The sequence below is a fragment of the Gymnodraco acuticeps genome, unplaced genomic scaffold, assembly GCF_902827175.1.
Source record: "Gymnodraco acuticeps unplaced genomic scaffold, fGymAcu1.1, whole genome shotgun sequence".
NCBI lineage: Eukaryota > Metazoa > Chordata > Actinopteri > Perciformes > Bathydraconidae > Gymnodraco > Gymnodraco acuticeps.
In genome coordinates this window covers 3,724,987-3,751,257 of record NW_022992351.1, presented here as the reverse complement: position 1 = coordinate 3,751,257, position 26,271 = coordinate 3,724,987, and the positions used below count along the sequence as shown (strand labels likewise).

The following is a 26,271-nucleotide window of genomic DNA, read 5'->3' as shown; positions in this document are numbered from 1 at the left end:
TTTATAGCCATAATAGATTACGCTCGAGCTAGGTTATTGTATAAGAGCGTTTTCTGGATCACTGAGGACCTTTGATTGCTCTGTATGTGATACTGAGAAACATTTTCAGACCTTTGGACTCATAATGAGCCACAGACACGCTCCCTTTCACCATACCTCTCATACAAATCCTTATAATGACAAATCCTGCCAAGCCTCAGGATCTGTCACTCCTGTCAGATCTCTGCACTTTGATCCTCGCTCCTATAAGCAGGAAGTAAGGAACATTTCTCTCTAGTCTGCGTGGGGAGCAGATGCATTCTGCTCGGTAGAAAATCAATTTAAAAGAAAAGAAAGATGACACCGGAGCAGGGCTGACACTGACAGGTAATGAATACATTATGGAAAAGATTATCAGGTTTAAATGAAGGGATGTTGAATACATCTTGACTGTTGGTGGCATTACGTTCTGTTAAGAAATATAAATGTCTTAGCTCTTCAAAAGAGTAGGTTTTGTCGTCTTGTTGCTAAATTGGAGCAGGTGTTTTTTTCTATTTCGGTTTTAGAAGGTACTCAGTTTATCTATAATATATTCAGATCCAAGTCCAGTCAGCAGGTGAAATCCTGAGGACAGATTAATAATTACTGGTGTTTGTTCATTTTAACCATGAATTTATAACAATGAACTGAATGCTTTTCCCTCTTCGTGAATGATTAGTTTAGTTTTAAAGCTAAGTAACAAGTGAAAGTCTCAAAACAATAAGAAATGTTTAAATGTAGTGTAATATGAATCATTGCAACATGCCTCTTAAGTTTTCTAACACTATCTGACATTGGGCAACCTGAAAGACTGATCATACCAAAACACATTGGACAGTAGCAATAAAACACCTGAGTCTGCTTTATTTTATTGTTTGTTAATTCAACTTTTAATTTGTGAAAAAAATGTTATTTTATCCTTCAGAAATAAACAATGTAAATGAACCAAGTGGGTAAACAAATGTTTATGTCATGTATGTTTGCAACATCTGTTGTTTTTTGTGACTTGTTCTCTGTCAGATTGACAGCATAGGAAACATATTTTCCTACAGGTTGGAGAGGCTCTAAGTATTTACTGCCAATCTGAGTTTTGACTCTTCCAGAAAGAGGCAGACGTAGTTTCACAATGTTTGGAAACACCGGACCTTTCTCATATGCCCCGAGGTTAGTATATTTAATTTCACTTTCAGGTTCACTTGGGATTCATTTGGTCAAGCCTTTGAACACCAATGACATTATTTACGACACTACTGCTCACACCCTTTCACGATAAAACACAACTGTGTGGTGGTAACTGCAGCTGATGGTTTATCTTCATCTCTGCTCAGAGGTTTCTCCCAGGAGGACCTCCCCCAGCAGAGGAGAGCTTTCCAACAAGACGACCTGAGGGGCGCTCCGCTGCAGAGAAACAACATGTCCAGACCGAGTGCCAAATCCATATATAGTAGGCTCAGACATGAACAAACCTAATTATTGTGTCTATAAGATACTTATTGTTTTCACGGTGGACAACACACATCAAAGTCTTTCAATTGCAAATGACACTATTAAATTGACATCGCATATTCATAAAATGTAGGGAACAATCATAAATACTCAGACATATATACAAAATAGATTGATATTATATACATTAGTGTTGTACAGTGGCTACAACATGCTTACAGGTTTGCATGATTGCTTGTAAAATAACATTGTAACAACGTGTACCCCAGAGTTATTCACTTTTTATATAACAGTTTACTGCTATAATTATTAGCTTGAACCCCCATTTTCTGACATTTATGAAAGATTTGTTTTACATCAGAGCAGAGAAAGGAGTACTCTGATTCGCTGAACAAACATCCTGACAACTTCCACGTCAGAGTGGAGGTAAGTGATGCCTAACACAGCGCCAGCATGGAGACATCCTTTATCTCTCCTCTCCATGACCTCTCCACTCTGTCTCCACAGCACCTGTTCACCTGCGAGCTGGACGGCCAGGAGGTGAAGACGATGGACGACTGCCTGGCCAAGCTGAAGAGGCTGGATGGGAAGGGTCGCCTGTGGCCTCAGGAGATGATCATGGAGGTTCAGGGTGGATATCTGCTGCTGAGTGACATTGAGACCAAGGTGGGTGGCTTCACACTTTAGATAAAGATATATCCATTTTCTACAGCACAAGGTAAAGAGGCCCACAATATGTGGACACCATAACATTCCCCCTTTAATATTTGTCCCCCTTTAAAAAAAAAATCCAAGTGTTTTATATTTTGTAAATGCTTTAAAAGTTAAAGACCTATGTTGAATGTTTAGCCGGAGGAAAGTGATTAAAGGGAACAATCTTTAAGAAGCAAGACAATATGTTAAAGGTCTCTCATTAGTTGATTTAGAGCTGTAATTGATCAAGGAAGTGGATGAAAATGTACAATTTATTTTTTGTACTATCAACAAATGCTTTTGAATCGTTTTTTTCTTCAGAAGGAAGTGAGGAAAGTGACAACAAAAGTATGCTGGGGTCATATCTAGTCAAATCTGAATTGTTTGAGATTGTTGTGTTAATTTAACTGCTGAAAATAATCTATGTTGATTGCAGGTTTTAAACTATATTTAATATTTTAATATTGATAATTTAGCCAAGAAAGAGCCTTTTAGCCTTGAGCTGGGGTCATCTGTCGGTTTCTTTATCATTTTCCTAAAACGTTTCAGTGGTACAAAATGAAAAACAACAAAACTATTTAAATAATATTTGGGAAATGGATCACCAAACAAATGTTTTCTCACTTGCCTGACAGGTCTTCCATAGCTTTACTTTTTTATTGAGTACTAAGTAGATCTACAAGCATTTGTTTTTGATTTAAAACATTCAAAAAGATAACATCTAAAAAAGTGGACTTTGTCAGGGATAGAACAATAAAGTGCTAGACTTATTTCCATTGCTGTTGGTGATGTTTTCTCGGCTCGGAGAGCCAGGATGACGGAAAGCATTCAGTGTCTGACATTTAGATTTATTAGAAAAGTAGTTTGTTAATAATTTCAGTCCTGATTATTAATTAAGTATTTCACCAAAACGTTTGTCCTGTTGAATCTGATTCCAGGCAGAGCTGGAGTCGCTGCCTCTGCTCTCCATCGTGAAAACCAAAGCGGTGCTGGACAGCTGCGCCTACAACTCCCTGCTGACAGTTACCGTGCAGGAACGAAACAAACGCACCGGCCAGGTCTTCATGTTCCAGTGTGAAGAGACTGGGGTGAGTCCTGTTTCACCTGAACCCTCAGAGTGATCTCTGGACCATAACTTAACTATGTGACAGTCATGTTCAGATCTCTGAAAATATCATCACTATTTTATAATTCCTAATTGTTGCAGGTGTCATTGGGGTTTCTTTAAACATGGTTTATCTGGAAGTACTTAAAAGTTTGTGAATATGAGGGGAAAAAATCTAAGCAATAAGGCCTGATGAATATATGTTTTGCTATACGAGAAATTGAAGTTATTTTGATTATCTCTTCAACTCTTAAATAATTACTGTTCTGTGTTAAAGAAGGCAAGAGAGCACATAGTCTGCCATCTGTGTAAACGTTCATTATAACAAATGTCTAGTGTTGTAACAGTAATGAATAAATCGAACTATGACATGACACTTGGATTAACGTGAATTGGGCCTGGAAAGCCCTTTTCATTTCATATTTTATAAGGTGCGGGAACCATGATTATTGATGTTTAATAATAAGCGTGAATGCTGGTGTCACAGAGGGGTTTAACTAAGGGGCGTCTCTGTTTTACCAGGCAGAGCAGGTCAAGAGTGATCTGGATAAGGCGGTACAGAGAGGAGGTGATGTTGTGGAGCCGCGCAGAGAGATACCTGACATCAGGTACAATGTCACATGACATGAATACACTCCAGAGGGAGATCAAATCGAATGAATTAGAAAGTAATTGAATAGTGATATGTAATAATGCTGTCTGTATATTTTCAGGAGTAATCTTGAGAATATAATCGGGCAACATCTCCCAGGGCGACAGGCCGGGCCTCGTCCTGTGCTGCGAGAGAGAACCCCCCCACCACCACCGGACCACCCGCCCCCACAGTGGAGGGACAGAGAGCCAGGTACAGCTTCATCTAATTCACTGAAAGTATATGAAAAACTATTTTTAAGGATAGGAATAAACGATGTAATGATTTAAAGTTGAAGCCTCACGTTTCTCTAAAATGAAAAACCACATTAAAAGCATGTCTTTAATTTTCTCATAGAAATACTTATAAAGCTCATTATCTTAACATCGAAAGGGATTGAGTTTAACACTTCAGGGTTATAAAAACAGAAGCACTTTTATTGGACACTTAGACAATAAGATTAACTTTATTATCCGAGTGGAAATGGTTCCTTCTCCAAGTTAAGCCATCGTAAACACAATACACAGCACAAAAACACCATTCAAACATACCAAATATAATATACCTAATTGCAAATGGACATGTAAAAATAATAGCAAACGTTTATACTGTGTCATGATGATATTTGTTTCTTAACTATTAATTGTGATGTCTAGTAGAAGATATGCCGCCTCCAAGATCCTACACACCACAGGAACCGATGATGCACCATCCTGATCTTCATGAACTACAGATCAGCCCAGAGCCGGCGGAGCAGACGGACACAGAGAGGAGCACAGTCAGTGATACGTTAAATACAAGTACTCCTATTGGTCTATATCCATGATAAATGATCATAGATGTTGTCTAATCATCTCGAAAACATTGTGTCATGTGTGTGTCTGTTCCTTTTCCCAGGACATTTTGAACCACATTATAAATGACTTGGAGATCTTCATGGACAGAGTGTCTGCTGCAGTAAATGCATCTGCTTTACCGCAAGGGGAGAAGAGCAAGAAGAAAAAAAGCTCATCTAAGAAGAAGAAATCTAAAAAGAATGGTAATTTGTATCCCTAGTTTATATTTCTAATTGCACATAATGAAGACAGAAGTAATTACTGGAGAAGTGTCTCACTAAAGGTGCTGATATGCTGATAATAAATTAATAAAAATATGTTTTTTTTATGCAGGTGCACCCGATGCTAGTCTGCCAACCTGGGAGGAATACGTCTCCTATCTTCAGAAAGTCAAATATGGATTCAATCAGCTGGTTAGTACTTTGTCAAAGCTCTTAATGTCTCCACACGTTAAAGCACGTTCGTGTGATTTCAGCAGGAAGCAGTGTGACTGAATCTGTTTGTGTTGCAGGGCCAGCTGCAAGGGAACCTGAGCAGCCCCACGGCTCCTGACTTCGTCCACATCTTCTTCAACAGTTTAAACTCGGTGAGCTCTTTTAAATGTTTTTTTTCACTGGAAGAATCTCAACCCACCAATTATTTACAGGGGTTAAAAACTCTAATTAGGCAAGACCAGAAACATATGACAGAGACACAGATTACTGTTTATTGCTGCAACTGTTAGTCGAGTAATAGATTATTCGAGGGACAGGAGAATAATCGCCTAGTATTTTGAAAATCAATTAATCGTTAAAGTCGTTTTTCATTTAAAAAAATGGCAGGAAATCAGCCTCTCAGATATGGAGAATTTGTGCTGTTTTATATTATATATTAAACTGAATATCATTGACATTTACAGTCTCTTGTCATAATATTTCTGTTCTTGAGCATTAAGGTTTTTTTTATATTTTCATTACCATGTGTTCTTTTTTTCCCACAATAAATAAAAAGACTAGCCACAGCCATGCACCAGAGACACGATTGAAGATTTGCATGTGATACTCTCGCTGTCAATCTTATTTGTATTCACTTCAACAGTTCATACTAACTTCCTTCTTCCATTCCCACAGATACTGCCTGAGTACCCTGCAGACCTGCCTCTCACGGTGCTCTCCCCCCTGCTGACGGAGGCGGCCCTGCGGCTGCTCAGTGAGGTGGTGGACCCCGAGGAGGACCGGCTGTGGAGGTCTCTGGGAGACTGCTGGAACTTGCCCAGGTGGGGCGGCCTTTATGACCCTCACACACTCTCATAAGTCTTTTGATTGGGCCTGTTACCTCCTCTTATATAGCCCACTGATTGTAAGTGTCACCTGCCCTCTCACGCCCTGACCTTGGGCGTAGTGTTTGCTGATATGACGCATTCAGGCCCTATAGAAAACGTGGTAGACAGGAGAGTGTTTAAACTATCCCAGATTTCAGTTGTAGGATGGTACATTCAACTTCAGGCCTAACTTTTGGCAGAATATACATTGAAGGACATATTTATTAAATGCATTCATTTGTTAAAGTGTATATGAACAAATGGTTGCCATGTTGTAAAAAAATCCTTTTATCTGGTGTTCAGCTTCCTGTGGCGGTACACTTTCTTTGTCGTTAGTAGTCCAACAATGGAGTATTTAACCACTGAAATCAGATGAAGGTACATAGGATAAACAAATTCATTTATTTATTTGTTTACCTTTGTGCACACCAGCTGTTCTCCTTTTTCCAGGCTTTATGCTAAGCTAACCATCTTGTGGTTCTTGCTTCATATTTACAGTGCTACAAAAGTAGTATCTTAAAGTGTCACAACTCTTTTTTTAATTCTTCAGTTTATAAACTCTTCAGGGAGGGACTGGGCCTTATTAGAAAGTGAAAACATTTTGTGATTCAAAATGACATTGTGATGACACGTGATTTTTTCTTATTTTGTGCATGCTTGAATGTCAATCACTCACAGATTTATCTAATGAAACTCACTAGAAGCAATGATGAATACAGTTAATTTAAAAGGTCATTAAAGCATTGGAAATAATATGTGTTTGTGTTTTAAACGTGGCTAATGAGTTCCTGTCCCTTCGCAGGTCGAGATTTCCAAACGAAGATGTTCAACCTTACATCCCAGAGTTCTACGATGGCTGGCAGCCGTCTCCCCTGTCCCACAGACCCTCCCCCCTCCCTCCGATGAGCAGGTCCAACAGTCAGCGCTTCCCCCCCAACGCCCCCCGTGAGCCCCCTCTGTACATGCGGGTCATTTACGACTTCATGGCCAGGAACAACCGAGAGCTGAGCATCATGAAGTGGGAAGATGTTCAGGTGAGATGAAAAACTTTGACTCAGAATTAAGAAATACAGTATTGTGTTTTTAAGCACTGTGCAAGTATTGTAGATAAAAATAATAGTGAACATGTTTTATATGAAGCATATTTGGAGTAGATTACTGTATGCAGTTGTGAAGTACTTAGATATTTGTATTTATAATTAGTAATACCAGTGTAGAAATCCAATCCAATAACACTTACTGCATTCACACATTTTTACTAAATAATACAATAAATAAATACTTAGTAAAAGGACAAAACTATTAGCATTAAACTAAAGTAAAAGTACTCATTCTGGTCAAAGTTCTGGTCTACTCATTTCAGAATGATATTATATATTATTATAATTCTAAAACTAAACCATGGGTGTTTTTTATGTATGAATGGTGCTATCTATAAAAGCTATAATTTATTGTCTATAATGCAACTATAAGCCGATAAGAGTGAGTGAAAATTCAGTGAAAGACATTGACATTGAAACAGCAGGATGAGAGCCAACGTCCAGGCATAATACCCTGTTCAAAACTTCACACACCGTACTTCTGTACCACTCAGGAGGACTCAGTCTTGTTTCTCTGTGCTTTTTCATCAAGCTGTTGTGCATTCCCAGTCCTTTCTGGCAGTATCAGCATCCAGGTGTTTGAGATGTTTGGTTCTTCTGGCTTTTACAGGTGGTTAAGAAAGAGAAGCAGTGGTGGCTTGTCCGTAACTCCCGGGAGGAGGAAGGCTACGTTCCTCAGAATGTCCTGGAGCCAATAAAGAGCGGCGAGCCTGCTCAAGACCAACCGGTGAGCTAAGCTTTACTAAGTAACCACTTAATAAGTTCCACATTATATTTGATTCCCCTCGCTCTCCCTCACAGTGGGACGCTCGCGGGGGTCCGGTGACTCTGGACATGACCTCCACATCTGCAGAGGTCAAAGCCTGGCTGGATTACAAAGGATTCTCCAGAATGTGAGTGAAATAACTCACAGTGGAACAGGAAGACTTTTGATACACTAGAAAGTCGTATATAATCTTTCATGTGTCTCCATGTGCAGCACTGTGAACAGCCTCGGGGTGCTGTCCGGCAAACTGCTCCTGGGGATGAGCAAGGACGAGATCAGGACTGTGTGTCCAGAGGAGGGGGGGAAGGTCTTCTTCCAGCTCCAGGCCGTTAAGTCAGCCATTGCAGTAAGTAATGCGTTATGTGCTACACTGACTCTATAAGGCTGTGTCAGAATCACATTGCTTATATACTAGTAATATTTCACTAATAATAAAAAATACAACTGCATAAAATGTAGAGTTTGTGTATGTGAGTAATGCCGGGATGTATTCTAGATTAGCAATAATTTATAAGTATGAATAATATAAATCAACTGCCCCAAAATGCATTGCAGCTTTTCAGACTGTCCAATGGAGGACTGAGAGACAGACGTTTTAAATATTATTTTGATAAAACCATTAGGAATTATGGGGTTAGGAGCAGTTAAGAGGAAAATCATGGGAGCTCACATACATATTGTACTATAGAAAAACAGTAACATGGACTGTCATGTGATGCAGAGTAGACATTTGGATTGAGAATACTTCAGTGCTTCTGCTGGTAGTATGCATACTTAATCTTTCATTTAGTAGGCAGATTAAGTGTGCAGTATGTGAAACCATTAATGGCTCATCCTGTTCCCTACAGCTCGCCAGTGAACCATCAAGCCCGTTCATTGGCCGCTACTAATGATCTGCTTCACTTGGGTTTGATTTCTCCTGAATTTCTTTTGAATTAACAAATGGAATAACTGTCTAATTCATCTTTATGTCATAAATGATTTACCTTTGCAATTCAGTTATATAAGGAAAATAACCTTTACTGAATGAAACTTCTATATAACTTATCACCAGCAGCAGTAATTGTGACTTAAATCAAATTTGACTGCAATTTATTTGACTATTAGTTTGTTCAAGTACATTTTGTATGGGTTTTATGACTGTTATTTACCCCAAAAGCCTGTATGTAGACATGTGTGCAATCAAACAAATCAGATCTTCTTTCTCTTATCTGTATTAACTTATATTATATTTTATTGTAATGGTTAGATGTCATGTATATTGGAAAGTGATGTTGAAATTGAGCCACAAACAAAAAGAAAGTGCAAGATTTACTTTAATCGGTCCAAAATAATTTCTCTTTCAAACGTTAATTAAGTGATTTAACTTTTCCTTAATATCAATACAAATTTGTATTTATTTTCACACAACTCAGATTCAACTTAGAAATGTTTTAGAACGTGAATGTAATCGTTTGGGAAACTGTAATATGTGATCAAAGGACCTGAAAACAGCATATAAAAGAAATATACTACAAACAATGTCACTTGTCCTGAATTTACAAGTTATTGAGGCCGTTGCACTTGTGAACGTTGTTCCTTTCATTATTACGGTGTGGAGGAATTGTCCTTCACTCTTTCTTGTTTCCCCACTTGGCCATCTTGTTGTTGACGGGAGTCTTCATGAATCTGTCCGACTTCATGTAGGCAGCGATCTTCTCCAGAGCCTAAGATTTCATATGAAGTCATTACAAATAATAACTTTGCAAAACCAGCCCACAACTTCCCATACATGTATACTTTATTTACAGTGGTGGAAAGTAACAAAGTACATTTACTAAAATGTACCTTATACTTAAGCTACTTGAATAGTAGTTATTAGCAACTTTTCCCATATAAAAATAGATGACGTTTTTTATATAATTTGATGCAGTACTTTACTAGTAATATAACCAGTATTTAAAAAAAGTTACTAAATTAGTTTCTACATTGACAAACATCTACTTCAGTAGCATTTAGATTTCATTTTCTTCTTCTACCTGATATTATTTACCTAAAGACATGACACCATCACAGAGAAAGACAAAATGTGCAGGACTTTGTATTTCCTGAATGCAACTTTCAGTGGTGGGTGAAGGATGTGTGTTTTTTATCAGTTGAGAGTTCTCACCTCAAAACGGTCTAGAAGATCTTTGAGGTTCTTGAAGTCATCGAGGCACGTAGGATGAAACATCCTGTGCTGATCCAGCAGCTCGTACATGACGAAGTCCACAAAAGTGATCTGTTGTAAAGAAGAGTTGTATTAACAAATATGCTGAAAGCGAAGTACAGGTTCAAACTAAGTGGCAAATGTGGAGGCAGAGCAGTGAAGCCTATACATAAGTAGAACAAAACTGCAGTTCATCAGTTGGCCACTTGAGGCCGCCTGCAGAAAGGGGAAATCTCCATAGAACTCAATGTTGAAATGTCCAATTCCTCACCAGATATACTGTACGTTTAAAGCCTGGTACACAAAACAAGATTGTCTCCATTCCCCTATTCATGACAACTCGTCAATGACAACCATCTGACAATAATGTCCATATTTTACAGTCAACCAGCCAGAGGTCGCGTTAACCGAATATTTTCCATCTATGACAGATTTTTTTTAACAATGACGGAAAAATCTGAAAGCAGTCCGTCATTTTGACAGATTAGAACAAACTCGGAACAGCGCCAAAGTTTTCCCGCAGCGAGGCTCCGGTGTTAAGCATGCCTGCCAAAAAGGAAATTATACCGTTTCCAAACCCAACTTTGCCCTACAAATCATTGAAACGTCTGTGAGTTTTGGCTTTACGCTGTGCGCACTCCCGCGAGGTGCAGTGGGCATGCATAACACGGCGCTAACAGTTCACGAGCGTGCGCCCCGCCTCCCGTTGACAGTTCACGACGTGCTCTTCCCCCCCCCCCCCCCCCCGAGGGTAAAGGCCGACGGGTAATACTGAATTTTGCCGGACATTTTACGATCCTGTCCGTAAAAATGACGGGCAGTGAAAAAGTCTAGAGCAGGGCTCTCCAACACGTCGATCGGGCAGCTTTTCAGTAGCTCGCCGCTCGATTATCGATTATAGCGTAGTAACGTTGCTTCTTGATTTTTCGGCCGCGGCCGGACAATAAAGTGTTTTTATTTTAGAATTGTTTCTGTCACACAAATATAAAATTGGTCCATGACGCAGAGATCAAGGAGCAGATGTGACAGCGGCACAGCGACACCACACATGGAGCCGTCTGCTTTCTCCAGCAGCACCAGTCCAGAACCAACAGCAGAATGACCCGCTCTGAATCAGTCCGCGTCGCTGCGGCTCAGAGACACACAGGGAGGGATTTGTGTTTTTGAAAAACACTTGTTATCGTAATGTCAGGTTTTTGGTGGATTCAATCAAGTCTTGGATTGCAGAGTATGAATGTCCTCTTGCTATTTTCAGTTGATAAATATGTGTGTAAAGTTTGTGAAGGCAGGAGGAAAGCTTCTGCGATCACTGTCTCCTCTCCGTTCCTCCAAACCCCGCCCCCTCCCTGAAAAATAACTACTAATAATGAGTGACAGGCTGATAGTGACCTGATAGAAACTTTATTATTCACTTAATCACTGATTGAGATGATGAAGCTAACTTAATCTCATACATTCATGGGATTCATGTAACAGTAAGACAGAGAATGTAAGTGTGCACCCACATGCAGTATTTTTGTTTTTATAATGCTGTTTATAATACTCCTGTTGTCTGCTTTGTTCAGACTTAAGTCATGTGTGTGATGCCTCATTCAGGACATTCAGTGTCCTTTTTTTAACAGAAGACCGTTGCTTGAAGCTGCAGCTAGACTGCAGAAGTATTAGTTTTTTGTTTTTGAGGATGGAAAAATGTCACACAGATATAGGGAGGCTAGACCTATACAATTGATTTATTATGGTTTATAATTTAATGTCAAGACGAAGAAGAAGAAAATATGGCTGCACTGTTCAGTGTCAATCCTGTGGAGATGGAGATGGAGGTTATAAATCTCCAAAATAATGTTCAGCTGAAGTCTCGGCAAAACTCACAACATTTCTGGAGCCTTGTAGACCCAGAAAACTATAAGAACATTCACCAAGCAGCACTGAAAATGTCTGCTTTATTTGGCTCTACAGGCCTTTGTGAATTAGCTTTTTCTGGCATGAAATCTAAATACAGAACAAGACCGACTGATGAACATGTAAATGACTATTATAGTGAACCTAAGTGGGTACACTCCAGCATACACCTCTATGGTGGACTCCATGCAGTGCCAGTCATCTCACTAACTGTAAAAAAGAGTGAATGCACTTATTTTACACATGTGCCATAAGATGCTTGCAAGGTGGTGATTAAGGCGATGTATTTACTATGTGGGCCATAATAAGAAGTGAAAACATTGTATTTTTCTCTTGGACATTTATGTGAATCTTCAGTGATGTACTTACTATGTTGTCCATATTAATATGTGAGAAATTGTCATTTTCTTGGACCTTGATGTGAAGTTAAGATTTTAGATAAGCTTTAGGTATTGCAATTTCACACGTGTACAAAAGTAGCTTAATTCAACTGATGAGTGCTATGTGAATAAATGTAAGCGATGCGATGCAAGTAGCTCTTGGCCACTTTCATTTTTTCAAAGTAGCTCTCAGGTGGAGAAAGGTTGGAGACCCCTGGTCTAGCGCAACATCTGCAACCAGCCTTTGAAGCTGCACCCATCAACAGTGCAGTCAGTCATTGTTTGTTCCTATTATCCAACTCGGCAGGTCTACAAAAGCTTTATGAAATGTTAAAGCTCATCTTTCTGGTTGTTCAACCCACAGACTGCTTTGTGCTGCGTCACCTTGAATCAACACCGTTTCCAGCAGAAAAGCTAATAAATCTACCGTGTGCGACCTGACCAGCACCGAACAGCAGACAAAGTTAGTGACCATATAGCAGCTCGAGAGAGACCCAGTTTTATTCATCAGAAAACAACTCCAAATGTCAATGCACATTTTTCTTTCTAAGGCCATTATATGTCAAATGTATGTAGGGTGGACTGGTGGTGTATTAATACAGTTTAAAATTACATATCTGACATACCTTGTCACCAGCGAACCACTTCCTGTCTCCCAAGAAACCTGAGAAGTTCTTCAGTGTGTCTGGCAGCATCTTAAGGAACCCTGGCTTCATATTGTCCTGGTGTCAGAGGTGATGTTGGCATTAGTGAAGACTCAAAGGTGGAAAGTGGCAAATTCAGTGTTACTAAACGTTGAATGCAGGACTCACAAAGTCAGCATAGCACAGCCTCACAAAGCCATTTCTGAAGTCCATCGCCTGGTTCTCCATGATGTCCACACGGACCTTTTCGTCCTCTGTCTCTCCACCTGCAATCAGATCAGAATGAATGAGACACTTGAGGAAGAAAAGTGAGATACTGACACATGCATATCATTGTGTGGTTCCTTATTTTGACTAAGCAGAACCCGAGTTTTCCTAAAAATAGTAGAAATCTTATTTTGAAATGTTAAAAGGATGAATACAAAATACATCTTTGTTCAAGGCATTGGATGACAAACTCATTTTGTGCCATAAGAAGATTGTACCCTGAGACGGACAGAATTGCATATTAAGATTTAAGATTTCAATCCTTACCCGATTGGTGTCATTTATCTAAAGTCATTACATTGTTAAATTAACATTGACTTCAAAATAGGTTACAACAAAACACTTTTAGTTTACTGCTTCTGAATAATAAAATGCTCTCAACAAAATACAAATACAAAATACTTACACAAATTGTGCTTACGAGCAATGTATCTCATGATAGCATTGCTCTGCACTATCTTTCTGTCTCCATCCTCCAAGTAGGGCAGCTATGGTGAGATGTTAAAATGTCTATTATTATATACATTTTGTATTTTCAGCTGTACACTTTCATTAATAATTACGGGTTAAACTGACTTACATTGGGAAAGTCCATTCCAAGCTTGGGTTTTTCATCAGTCCAGCAGCTCTTGTCAAAGTCGGGAGCTGTGTGAGAGAAATACAGGTGAGATGATGAAGCAGGTATACTGGATACTTGCAACATTTCTTTGGGTATAAAGCTATGCATCTGTTGAAATCTGTACTTTACCTTCACCACAGACATAAAACTTGTTCTCATACTTGGTGCCAGTGTACTCCAGAAGCAAACGAGCAGGCTGTGCGAGCTAGATTAGAGTCCAAAAATCAGAGATTGGATGAGATATTGTGGTTTTCTCAGATTCTTTTTAATCAAGATTAGAATTATTTTTTTATCTTCAAAAAACAACATGGCTGTGTGAGTGCGTCTGACTGTCTGGTTTTGGCCACATAAATTAGCACTTTTGCAATATAAGCAGGAGCGGAATATGTGTTCAGATTGCTTAATTACTTCCATAGTTAAAGGAATTGTCTGCTAAATGTACACCAATAATACAATACCTTATATACTACTGTAGCCCACTGAAGGAGAGCTTATTTCACATTTGTTTGTCAAGGAACTAAACATAAAACAATTGCATTGTAGTTAAAGTTTTTTTGTAGGTTTTAAAATTACAATCTTCAAAGTACAGTAAGTAATACAACTGTCAGATTCAATTACAAATAATACATTTGGGTAGGCTACTGTACCTCATCATTGTACTAAGTTTAAATACAGTAGCCTACTTCACTAAATGTAGGCCAACTTAGTTACTTTTACACAATTGATTATGGGGTATATATGGCTCTCGAGGCTTGTGTATATGATATCATATTATTTATTGATTTTTTAGAAAGGTTGTTAGTTGCAGCCCCACCTGAAGTTTAGTTAAACATTGAACCACAGGGTACTCGACCTTTCCTTGCTTGAACAACAACTCCGTGTGCACATTTGCTCCTAACGGCTCTCTGTTACAAATGTCATTGTGCAGATTCTGCAAGTAGCTAACCATTAGCATTTGGTTTTCATTTTAAAAATTACATTTCAGAAATAAACAAATAGACATTTAGTTTCACTGGTAACATTGCTCATCCTAAAAAAACAGCTCCAAATGTATGAACACTTCATTTTTAACCCTTATGCTGATTAACATCGTTAACGCGTCAGTAGGCTACGTTTAATTATTTATATTACTGTTAACGTTAAGGCTAATGTTTAGAACACGTGCACACGGAGCCGCGCCTGATTAAGTCTCCGATACTTAACATTTTATAAAATGTCTTATATAATGCTTATAAAACACACTGGAGTTATGCAGCACACTTTTAATAATATCAGTGTATTAAGACGGATACAAAGAGATTGACGTGTTCGGTAACCCGGGGTCTGGCGTCGAGTAACAACGCTGCAAACTGCAGAGTTCATATGGAAACAAAGTCCTAACTCACCCCGCGAATATCCCAGTAAGCCAGTTTCATCGTCATTTTCAATCACTTTCCGAAACCACAGTGTAGCAGATGGCGACTCTACTGCTTGCAGGAATGGAGGGTTGTTGAGTTGAGTTGAGTTGAGTTGAGTTGAGCTGGTATCTTTTTTTTTACAGCCGGTGGGCGGGGTGAACCGGGAGCCTACACAACCGGTTCTTTTGTTTGCCGACATACATTTCCACGCTATGTGAATATGAATACGCTTGTCATATGCTTCATCTATCAATGTGACATGAAAATGAAGGTTATTGTCACCACTTATTGTTCATGTAAGCCTGTTTACCCAAACCTATGCTGAATCATGCTGAGATGCAAGTCCAGACATTTCCCATTACCATATGGAAAGCTGCCTGCAACTGAATGACAAGTGTGTGTGTGTGTGTGTGTGTGTGTGTGTGTGTGTGTGTGTGTGTGTGTGTGTGTGTGTGTGTGTGTACAGGGATTATAGTAAACCTTTTATGGAGGCCTGCTCACACAAGACAATCTTTAGAATGATTTTTGCAATAATATGTTAGCCAACAAAAGAAAGAAAGACGAAAGTTCATTTTGACTTTGGAATTGCAAAATACTAGCTTTCTCTGGAGCCAACCCAACTCAATCTTCTTTAGTAGTTCTCCTCAGATGTCTGTCTACTTGCATGCTCACTTTTTATTTATATCTTTAAAACTATAGTTATCCAAGAGTTACCAGTTGAAAGCTTTTTTAGGATTTAAGTTCAGATTGTGTAGTGAGAATATTTTCTCATTGACTCCTTCCACAGACATTGTTTACAATTATTCAATTGCAGAAATCAATGCACATTTGCACATGACAAGTGACTCAAACAATGAATTATTGACTTGACAGTAGATCCACTAAAAGAATGTCAGACTAATTGGTTAAGCACTGCCGAAGAAAACAAGCCATATAATAGCGGTTACTATACTATACATGTGTGTGAAGTAGGAATGTATTCTTTGCAGCCAGACCAACTTTTATTTTAGAGAGGTTTGTTGTCAGTCTGAATTTGGTGTTAAATTCCTGCTCACTTTGACCCACATTGGACAGTAATGAGCTGAATATGCACACAATACACTCTTTGTTTCACTTCTCCTCTACTCACTGATTCACATGTCCGCAGTCCAACTGTCTTTAAGTTCCTAAATGTAACTTACCTTATGCTGTAGGAACCCTGATACTATGACTCTTTTATGTTAATTTATTTAACATTTGTATTTGTTGGTATAGCACAGGGGTACTCAAATACAAATCTTAAAGGTCCACAAAGAAAATGTTCAATAAGACAAAGGTCCGTTTAATACGGTCATTCAAACTTTTAATTGCAAAAAGATTCTGAACACGAGGTTGCAAAAACAAAAAGCCTCGAAGTGAATTAAACCATCCCAAGAATCAAAGTCGAAATAAGTCCAGAACTATTGTACATTGTGTCAAACACTGTTTCTTAATGAGAGAAGTGGCACCTTTGGTCTGTTGCCAAGACTTTGAACTTTGGCACAAAAGGCGTGATGGCCAGGCGGACACACTGATGCAAGTGTTCATTGGTGAGTCGGCTGCGGTACTTGTTCTTCACCATGTTCATTGTTGAGAATGCAGACTCACACCTGTAGGTTGAGCCAAACATTGTGTGAATGTGAAGTGCCATCTTATGCAGGAGAGGGAAATTAGCTGCAGTGACCATCTTTGTCCAGAAGGTGGGAGTGTCACAGTCAGCCTCTTTCAGTGCAAGGTTTTCCTGGAGGTCAATCAACTCACTTTGCAGAGAAGCAGCACTGGCCCATGGGAAGATTTGTTGTGCTTCTGCAGAGAACTCTCTGACATTTCTGACCAGGAATGGGTTTTCAATGAACAGTAGGACTTGTTTTCCTAATCTGAAGTCATCAAAGCGAATTTTGAAGTTTTCAATCAGCTTCTCCAGGAATGCAACATGATTCTGAGGACGATTTTCTCCTTTGGTCTGTTCCAAAAGTGTGGGGAAGTGGAGCAGCCCCTCCTGTAGGAAAACATAACAAAAAAAACAAAAATAAATAAGAAAATTATATAAGGAGCACTGCTTAAAAGGGTATGATAAAGTATCAAAAAGGTGTTCATTGGAATCCAGGAAATGTGGTAGAAAATATTAAAAAGGCTTACCTGTAGGTCACTTTTGAAAACCTCCAGTTTCCTCTGGAAAGCACGCACTGCTGACATCAGCTCACACACTGTGTTGTTCTTGCCCTGTAGCTTGAGATTTAGGTCATTGAGATGAGATGTTATATCAGCCAAAAATGCAACAGCTTCCATCTTCTCTTCATTTTGCATGAATTCCATGAACTGTTTTGCTTTCGCACTCTTTTGCTCTGACAGAAACACTTGCAGCTCTTTCCTAATGGCCCAAAAACGCTCCAGGACCTTGCCTTTGCTCAGCCATCTGATGTTGTTGTGCAGGAGCAAATCATCAAAAGTGGCATTGACCTCTGTCATGAATGTGCGCAGCAAGCGATGCTGCAGTGAAGATGATGCTCTCAAAAAGTTTATGAGTCTCATCACTGTTGCCATGATTTCAGAGTACACTTCTCCAAGATTTGCACAAAGGACAGACTGATGGATTATGCAGTGGTATGAGATCAGGTCAGGGTGGTGATCTTTCAGGCGCTGAACCAGTCCTCTCTCTCTCCCCATCATGGCTGGAGCTCCATCAGTAGCAATTGACACCACTTTCTTTAGATCTATCCCTCTTTCATTCAGCATTCCCATGATTGCGTTATAAATGTCTTCCCCCCCTTGTGTGTCCACTGAGGTCTGTCAGGCCCAACACATCTTCAACAAACTCCCCCTTTGCCTCATCATAAAATCGCACAAACACCAGCAACTGAGCATTGTCAGTGGTGTCAGTGGACTCATCCACAGCTAAGGAAATGCAGTGTGCATTTTTTATTCCATCACAAAGCTAGCTGATCAAATCACCAACCAGTATTTCCGTTCTTCTGGTTGCTGTGGAATCTGAGAGGGGGATTTGCTTGATTTGACCTGTTATTTCCTCTTTTTGTTTGCCTTCAAACATGGTCTCAATCACTTCAGTCATGCATTCTTTAATTATTTCTGCATCAGAGAATGGCTTCTTGTGTTTAGCCAACACCCATGCCACTCTGAGTGAGGTCTCAGTTGCCTTTTCTCGTTGTGACATAGATGTTACAAGAATCCTGCTTGCAGCTTGATATGAGGATTTCATCCCATTTATTTGTGTGGTTCTTACCGCTGAATTCTGAGGGAAGGTCGCTTCAAAATAATCGTGTTTCGTTTCATAATGCCGTTTCAAATTGCCACTCTTCACAAGAGCTACCGTTTCTTGGCATATTAGGCACATTGGTTTGGTGCTCGCTGGAGGGAGGATGAAGGCATATTTTTCAGTCCACTCATCTTTGAATTGCCGGTTTTCACTGTCGACTTTTCTTTTATTGGTCATCTTTGAACATGCCATTTTTCCAGCTTTACTAGCTACACTCGGCTACAACTGAAACTAAGTATAGCTACATGCAACTAGATGCGCTGTCAACTTTCGCTCTGACTTTATTTATTTGTTATTATAACTCCCGCGCTGACTCAGACAGGTTGAAAGAGACGACATACGCATTTTCATTCCGCGAAGACCCGCCCTCCTGTGCGTCTGATTGGCAGACTGTTGGTGGGGGGAAAAAACGCTGACTTGCTACTGAATGTGATTGGACCAAAACGTTGACACACACAGGTGGAACACAGTGGAACACAGTGGAACAGTCAGACATGCAGAGCGCTGTTTGCAGTGGACATAGCGGATAATTTTGACTCGTTGCGAATGCGTTGTGGCGATGTCTCACATATAATACAGAGAGATAATACATATGAAAAGTATAATTTGCTCAGAGTCCGGAGACTGTGGTGGTTCGGTCCGGATCCGGACCAGAGTCCGTAGTTTGAGGATGCCTGGTATAGCATATACTATTACTTTTTACGACTTTTCACAGTCACTATACTTTCACGTTTTTCATGAAATACGATGACTTTTAAAATGACATTTCTTATGACAATGTTATGCCATACTATACTATAACGTTTTATGAAGTACTATTCCATGACTTTTTAAATTATATTTTTATGGCATACTTTTTTTCTTCTTCTATTATTACTAAAACATTTTTTTAAATGTTAAAGATATTTTTCAATGACAATTTGAGATCTCAAAATAATGGGAACTTACTTTTTTAAAGATTATTTACCTAATGCCTTAATGCAGGGGTGCCCACAGTTTTTGGCTGGTGAGCTACTTTTGATGTAAACTGCCCCGCCCCCTCGCACACAGACGGGAGAGAGAGATCTCGTCTGGATTGGAAAGGTCGAAAATACACCGACCATAGACGCATTTGTTTGTCTTTTTGCATGTTAGAAACGAGTTGGCGACACTAAGAGTGCAAGATAATGTTTGTGTAGCAATAATACATGACCTTTCTCTTTCTAAACTCGCTACTCGGAGGGAAGTCGCTGTCATATGCCTTGTGAACACTCCGATAATGCCTCTCCACGTTACCTTTCTTTGGCAGGGCGACGCTTGCTTTACAAATAAGGCAAATAACCTTTGAATGTGACATCACAACAAAATATTCTTCCTCCCATTCTGTGTGGAAGTGGTAGGGGCGGATCTACCGGGGTGGCATGGGGTGGCAACTGCCACCCTAAACAATAGCCTTGCCACCCCAGCTGCCACCCCAGTTGGCATCTTTGTTTTGAAAGAAAAGTTGTGGCTCATCGGACATTTATGAGAGAAAGTCTCTAATGTCCGAGTGCAAGTGAATGCAGCACAAGACGCGAGTCTTGTAACCCCTCCCCCGGCCCTGGCGCGAGACTGGAAATATGATTGATGGCGAATTCAGTTGAACGGGGGGACGGCGCAAAACGAGAAGCATTTCGGACCCAAGTAGACGGAAGGAATGAGGTATTTGCGATCTACAATGACAGAGAAGAGACTGTCAAGTGTGGCTGTACTCAGCATTGAATCAAAACGCACTAAAGCTTTGGATCTTAATACGTTTGTGAGGCGTTTTGCTGAACAAAATGGTAATCGCCGCATTCAGCTGTAATAGGCATGCCAATTTGATGCTCTGCTCACGGATGACTCGATGAGCATAACAAACTGTTAAGATGATGACCTTGTATGCGTGTGTATATTGTTTTTCTTTGTGGGGGTCTGCCCCCAAAAAACTGTTTTAAGTCCTGAGAAAGTAAAATCAGACGGTGTGTAAAACTACACTGCCCAGCCAACAGAAAGTAACCACTTTGATTTAACCAGGCCAGTAGACAAGGACTTTCCACTGGATAATAACTTACTGCAGCGATGTATATGTTTTAGCTGAATACACGTTTTTTTTTTTTAACCCTAACTGATGCAGTTAGTCACTTTTTTAAATATGTGTTCTTTCTGATGTAAAGTCAAGGTTGTAACTGTATATCAATAATGATATAATTACTTGTTTTTCAAATTTGAAGGAGGGTGAGCAAGCATCTTGATGAACATTCATCATTAACTCCTCCAAAAAATATAGTTTATTCAATAATAAATGAATATGTGAATCATAAAAGGGATTGACAGCTGATAGGAATAATGTGATTGTTAATAGTATAATATTCATTCAGACAAACATCGATGAGACAGTTAATTAATGTACTTATTTCAGCAGTCTTCATATATTTGGTACCCCTGCTGGTCCAAGATTGAAACAAACTCATTCAGTTATTGTTCAGTTAAAATTCATTAAATTACGTCTGCCACCTTACATATGTATATGTAAGGCTTTACTGATGTGCCACAATAATATCACCTATGTCATTGAGTTAAAATATTAATATTGTGGCTTTCCAAGTTAACATTGATTGTAGGGGTGTAACGGTTCACAAACATTTCGGTTCGGTTCGTACCTCGGTTTTTAGGTCACGGTTCGGTTCGGTACGTTTTCGGTACAGCAGAAAAAATTATCACAAAACATTAAAAAAAATATTAATTTTTTTAATTATTATTAAACTGTGAATATTCACTCAAATACAAAATATAATAAAATAAACATTAAGGTGCAGCATTTCGATGAACTGAAATAATCTGTATTTGAACTGTACTGTACTAGTACTCACAAAACAAACTTAGTTTTGGGTTTTTAATTATTATTAAACTGTGAATATTCACTCAAATAAATACAAAATATAATAAAATAAACATTAAGGTGCAGCATTTCGATGAACTGAAATAATCTTTATTTGAACTGTACTGTACTAGTACCTAAGCAGCCAGCTTGACATTAGGACTTGCTTGTCATTGTATTTTCATGTTTTTTTAAAGAAAAATGAACTTGTCCACATTGCTTGCCGAAAGGGCAGATCTGCTGGCACTAACAATGTCTCCTGCTGTGGAGAACACCCTCTCGCTAGGGACAGAGGTAGCAGATACAGCCAGGTAGCGCTTTGCTAACATGGCAACATAAGGATATTTGGCGTTTGTAATAGCTTTGGCTCGGTCTGAACTCTCTGCGAGTGGTGGAGGCTTACATGCTAGTGGGAGTTGGGTTTGCACTTCAGTCTTTTTTCTTTTTGTACCGGTGATATTCACGTTCGGGTGATGCCTTTTCAAATGAGTGTGCAAGTTTGATGTATTGCCAGCCGCGCAGGGGCGGATCTACGGGGGCAAGGGGGGGCAGCTGCCCCCCCCACTGTAGAGCCTTGCCCCCCCAGCTGCCCCCCTAACTTTTGTTTCCCTAAAACTGTACTAAAACAAACCTACACTATTTCCACAAGCTTCTCAAGCAACAAAACAAGCATTACATTAGTTAAAATTGAATCATTTTAAATATCATTTTAGGCCCGTTAAAAATGCAGCTACGGCCCTGCATTAAACTGCGGAGCGGCGTTCACACAGACCGCGGCTCACACCGCTGCAGAGAGGGAGCGAGCTGTCCCAGCACCTATGGATCAGCTTCCCCTGGGAGCATTTCCCTTCCCACTAGTTTTTTTTTTCCATCGACGAGAGCTTGAAACTAAATATTAATAAAACGCTGCCGTTTGAATCGATAGCGTTTAACAGACGGGCGCTGTTTGGGGCGTTACGTTATAAAATACTACGCAGACAGCGTTAGTTGGGAGATCGATCACTTTGCTAAACTACGCGGTAGCCTACTATTAAATCCACGTAAACTACACATCACAGCCATGAGGCCAGATCAATGAAACCAGGATACATTCTTTACCGTAAAAACTGGATCCAAACACAGCTGCCTGTGTGCGCTTGATCAATACTTTCTGATGTTATATTTATGATATGCTACATATTAGCTAGGCTACATGGCCCTAACGTGTAAAGTTATACAAGCATTTGTACCAGTGCTTTTCACAAGTAGACTCTTGCAGGCCTGAGTATAGGAGTGATTCAACAACAACAAAAAGACATATCTGAGAAGTGATCAGGACAAACAGAAAGAGGGAAAGAGAGATGAAGAGACCAGGAGGGTCAGAGCAGGAGGAAGAGGAGGAGATGAAGAGACCAGGAGGGTCAGAGCAGGAGGAAGAGGAGGAGATGAAGACATTAGTGAAGAAGAAGAAATATATGTGAGGAATAAAGATGAAGTATCAGAAAGAGAGACAGGGGCAGGGATCAGGAGGCAGATGAAACTCCAGCTGGACCACATGGTATGTTCTTATTCTCCTTACATATTCCATTACAGCAGCACAATCTAGCAGCTCTTAGTATTGACAAATATTGATTGAAATGCGTTGCTGCACAGGTCACCTGTAGCTCTCTGAAGAGATGGGTGATGTCATTTGTGTACTTAATTAAGTACTTACAGTATGCAGAATTCTGAGTATTCTCTGAATCGGGTGCCTTTTGGGTCTTTATATCTTTGAAAAATGAAACCAAAATGTTTGGTCATAACATCTGGTAGTGGACTACTTACATTTTCCCACCTCAGGCACAAAGTATAAATAATTACTAGGAATTTCCTCGAAAAAATTTAACATGGTTGAAGTTTTTGACAAAAAGTAGGCATGAGACCTTGTTTAGCTAAGATATGGCACCACATGGAAGTCAAGGACATTACAAAATTGTAATATTTTGCAAAACTATTGTTTATTTTTGTAATAAACTATTATTTACTATTATTAATTCATACAACATAGTGGAAATGTTGAGCTTGTCAATCTTAATCTGAAAATACAAAAACTGAAATATAGGTAAGAGAAGAAACTGACACTTCTGTGATGTAATTCCCTCAATGCAGATCACACATGGACTGATCCATTATTTTAATAGGAGGGTAAATGGTATGGCGTGACGGGGTTGAAACAAACTGAGGGACAATATTGCAATTTCATAGATAATTCAAGTATTTTTTCAGAATTGATTTTTGATCAGTTAAAGTTGACAAGCATATGATTATATTAGCAGCAACATTTTGGGATAATTGGCCATTTTGATTTGTTTAATATTAAATTAATATGTAATAATGCTTAGTGAGGACATGCAAATATGTCTGTCGAAGACAACCAATTTTTTTTTAAACAAAATATATATTTAATTTTACATTGTAATGCAAAACAACCTGTTCCATTAATTCATTGCTTTAAAATACATTTTGTAGTTCCCTTTCATTTAAAATGATTGAGGTAAGCTTGGGGGACTCAAAGGGCACCCGATTGTTTGTCTGAACACCTTGTTTCTCTTGTGCATTAAGAACACTTGTGTTAGGGCATGAATTAACAATAAATAGGTTATATACAGTATAACATACTACGTACTGTCCGCCCTCCTATGCCACCCTGGCATGACCTCTTGCCTCCCCTTTGGCCCCCCATGTAAAATGTTCTAGAACCGCCACTGCAGCCGCGTAACCAATGTTAGTTGAACAATGCCGACAAACAGCTTTGGTTTGGTCCACCTGTCTTTGTCCGTCATCCTTGTACGTAACTGCAAAACCAAAATGTTCCCAAACCGGAGACTTCAATGATGCTGGAGGATTTTCGAGCTCAACTTTATCTGCGTTCGCCATTTCGACAGTTCCTCAAATTACTGACTACATTTGAACGCATCCCTGTGACCAGCTCTCATAGTATGCCTCTCGTCCAATGAAATGACTTGGTCGCTCTATGATATATACATAAGATTACTTCCAGAAAGTTGTTCATGTTCTCAATTTTTTACATTTAACGTTATATTCGTTCGGTACCCTTCGGTTCACACGTGTACCGAACCGAAGGGCCCGTACCGAATAATTTCGGTACGGGTACGTGTACCGTTACACTGCGATTTAAATCAGCATATACTTCTGCCAGGGGATGCCACTCCTCAAAATCTCCTGCCACCCTCTTGCCACCCCGTGAATATTTGTCTAGATCCGCCCCTGAGTGGTATGTATTTAGCTTTTTGCTCGGTCCCGCACTCATTTTGTTGTTTGTCTCTTTAACTTAATTTGAGTTTTCCCGGCACTTGACTGATTTTGTATCGCTTTGCATTCTGGGTTAACAGACTGGAAAGCGATAGGTCACTTTTTCTGTCAATCAAGTAAACTCCTGAATTAAGTTGCAGGGAGGCAAAGGGAGGAGGGATCAAAAGCTGTTCTGTCTATTTGAACGGAGCTGGATTTTTTTTTAATGAATGACTCGCGATCTACCAGCATTGCCCCGGTCGACCGCGGTCGACGTACTGGGCACCTCTGTATGGAGTCAGATTTGGGTCAATATTCTAGCGCGTAAAACAAGCTACTCACGAGCGGAAAATGTGCTTTTACACGCGCATAAAAATGACCCTCGCGCACAGATTAAACCCCCGCGAGCGAGAGACAGCCCTCTTGCTCGCTCGCGAGAGTATCAGCCTCGCGGAGTCTGTCTACGCGCCCGTGAAAAGTTTCTGGCACTTTGGGGCGGAGCCACTGGACTTTGATTGACAGCTGCCAGGAAACCCGGAGTTGCCAGGTTTGATAAATGCCTGAACTACCAAGAGCCGAGGAGTGATAGCTGCAAGATCAGTTGGACGAGATTGAATGGTAAATGTGTCCATAAAAAACTATTATATTCGTAAAGTGTACATCTAATATATATATATATATATATATATTAATTAATTTGATATAAAACAATATATTTTTGAGTGGGCTGTATCTGTCGAAAATTGCATATATATATATATTAATTAATTTTATATAAAACAATATATTTTTGAGTGGGCTGTATCTGTCGAAAATTGCTAGCTACTGTCTGCTGTACACTCTTAGAAGGGATGTGTAAAAAATGACACAACATGTGTTAAATTTAACACGCCTACAGAGTGTGCTCAGGGACAACACGTGTTGTGTTTATTTATGTGTAAATCATTTTTACACACAAAATGTGTTACATGCCCCTAACACACAATGTGCACATTTTACACATTGTGTGTCATAAATGTGTAACCAAGATGAACACGCACATTTGTTATTTCTGCACATTTTGTGTTATATTTCTTTAACCAGAATTATGTGTGTCAATGACGATTACTGGAAGTACCAGGTGGTGGATATGGTTTTTATTCAAAAAAATCGAATGCAAGAATACATTCATTGGACATTTATTTACAAGGATTTCATTAGCACAATATGTCATTAAGAAAATAATTGTTAACATTTAAAAACATTAATATTTTTCTAATTCATCAAATGTTGACAGAATAGATAATTCATAAAATCACACCTAAAAAAACTTTATACCTTGGTTAAAACAAACTTAATCTTCAGCAAACTATTGTTGTAAATGACTTTCAGCTGAGGGAATATAGTGATGAGATTCTTCACAAGGACCACCTTTTCAGTGTTGGATGGATAATTAAGGATAAAAATGAATGACAAGTGAGCTATTTATTTTTTATTTTTCAAAAATAATACAAAAAGTTCTAGCATACAAATATTACAAATGCGTGATAATAAAGCAATTGG

At 39.3% G+C, this 26,271-nt stretch overlaps 2 protein-coding genes across 3 annotated transcripts; one reads left to right on the top strand and one right to left on the bottom strand.

The window, feature by feature from the left end:
- Positions 1–260: 260 nt before the first annotated feature.
- eps8l3b (EPS8-like 3b) lies at positions 261–9,416 on the top strand. 2 transcript variants are annotated; one of them, XM_034209530.1, is made up of 18 exons: positions 261–366; positions 1,071–1,182; positions 1,347–1,462; positions 1,826–1,890; positions 1,972–2,130; positions 3,096–3,245; positions 3,785–3,870; positions 3,976–4,106; positions 4,553–4,671; positions 4,791–4,932; positions 5,063–5,142; positions 5,241–5,315; positions 5,839–5,984; positions 6,832–7,063; positions 7,740–7,856; positions 7,931–8,022; positions 8,109–8,241; positions 8,744–9,416. In XM_034209530.1, the coding sequence occupies exons 2-18, from the start codon at positions 1,145–1,147 to the stop codon at positions 8,783–8,785; spliced, it is 1,923 nt and encodes a 640-aa protein (XP_034065421.1). In that variant the 5' UTR covers positions 261–366; positions 1,071–1,144; the 3' UTR covers positions 8,786–9,416. The 2 variants fall into 2 exon arrangements, with proteins under 2 accessions (XP_034065421.1, XP_034065420.1); XM_034209529.1 differs by having other exon boundaries at positions 4,550–4,671.
- On the bottom strand, positions 9,194–15,452 carry LOC117542058 (glutathione S-transferase Mu 5-like). The gene is made up of 8 exons (XM_034209531.1): positions 15,278–15,452; positions 14,022–14,097; positions 13,854–13,918; positions 13,680–13,761; positions 13,175–13,272; positions 12,989–13,084; positions 10,045–10,155; positions 9,194–9,601 (listed from the first exon to the last, which is right to left on the bottom strand). Exons 1-8 carry the CDS (start codon positions 15,311–15,313, stop codon positions 9,506–9,508), a joined length of 660 nt encoding a protein of 219 aa, XP_034065422.1. The 5' UTR covers positions 15,314–15,452; the 3' UTR covers positions 9,194–9,505.
- Between the last annotated feature and the right edge of the window lie 10,819 nt (positions 15,453–26,271).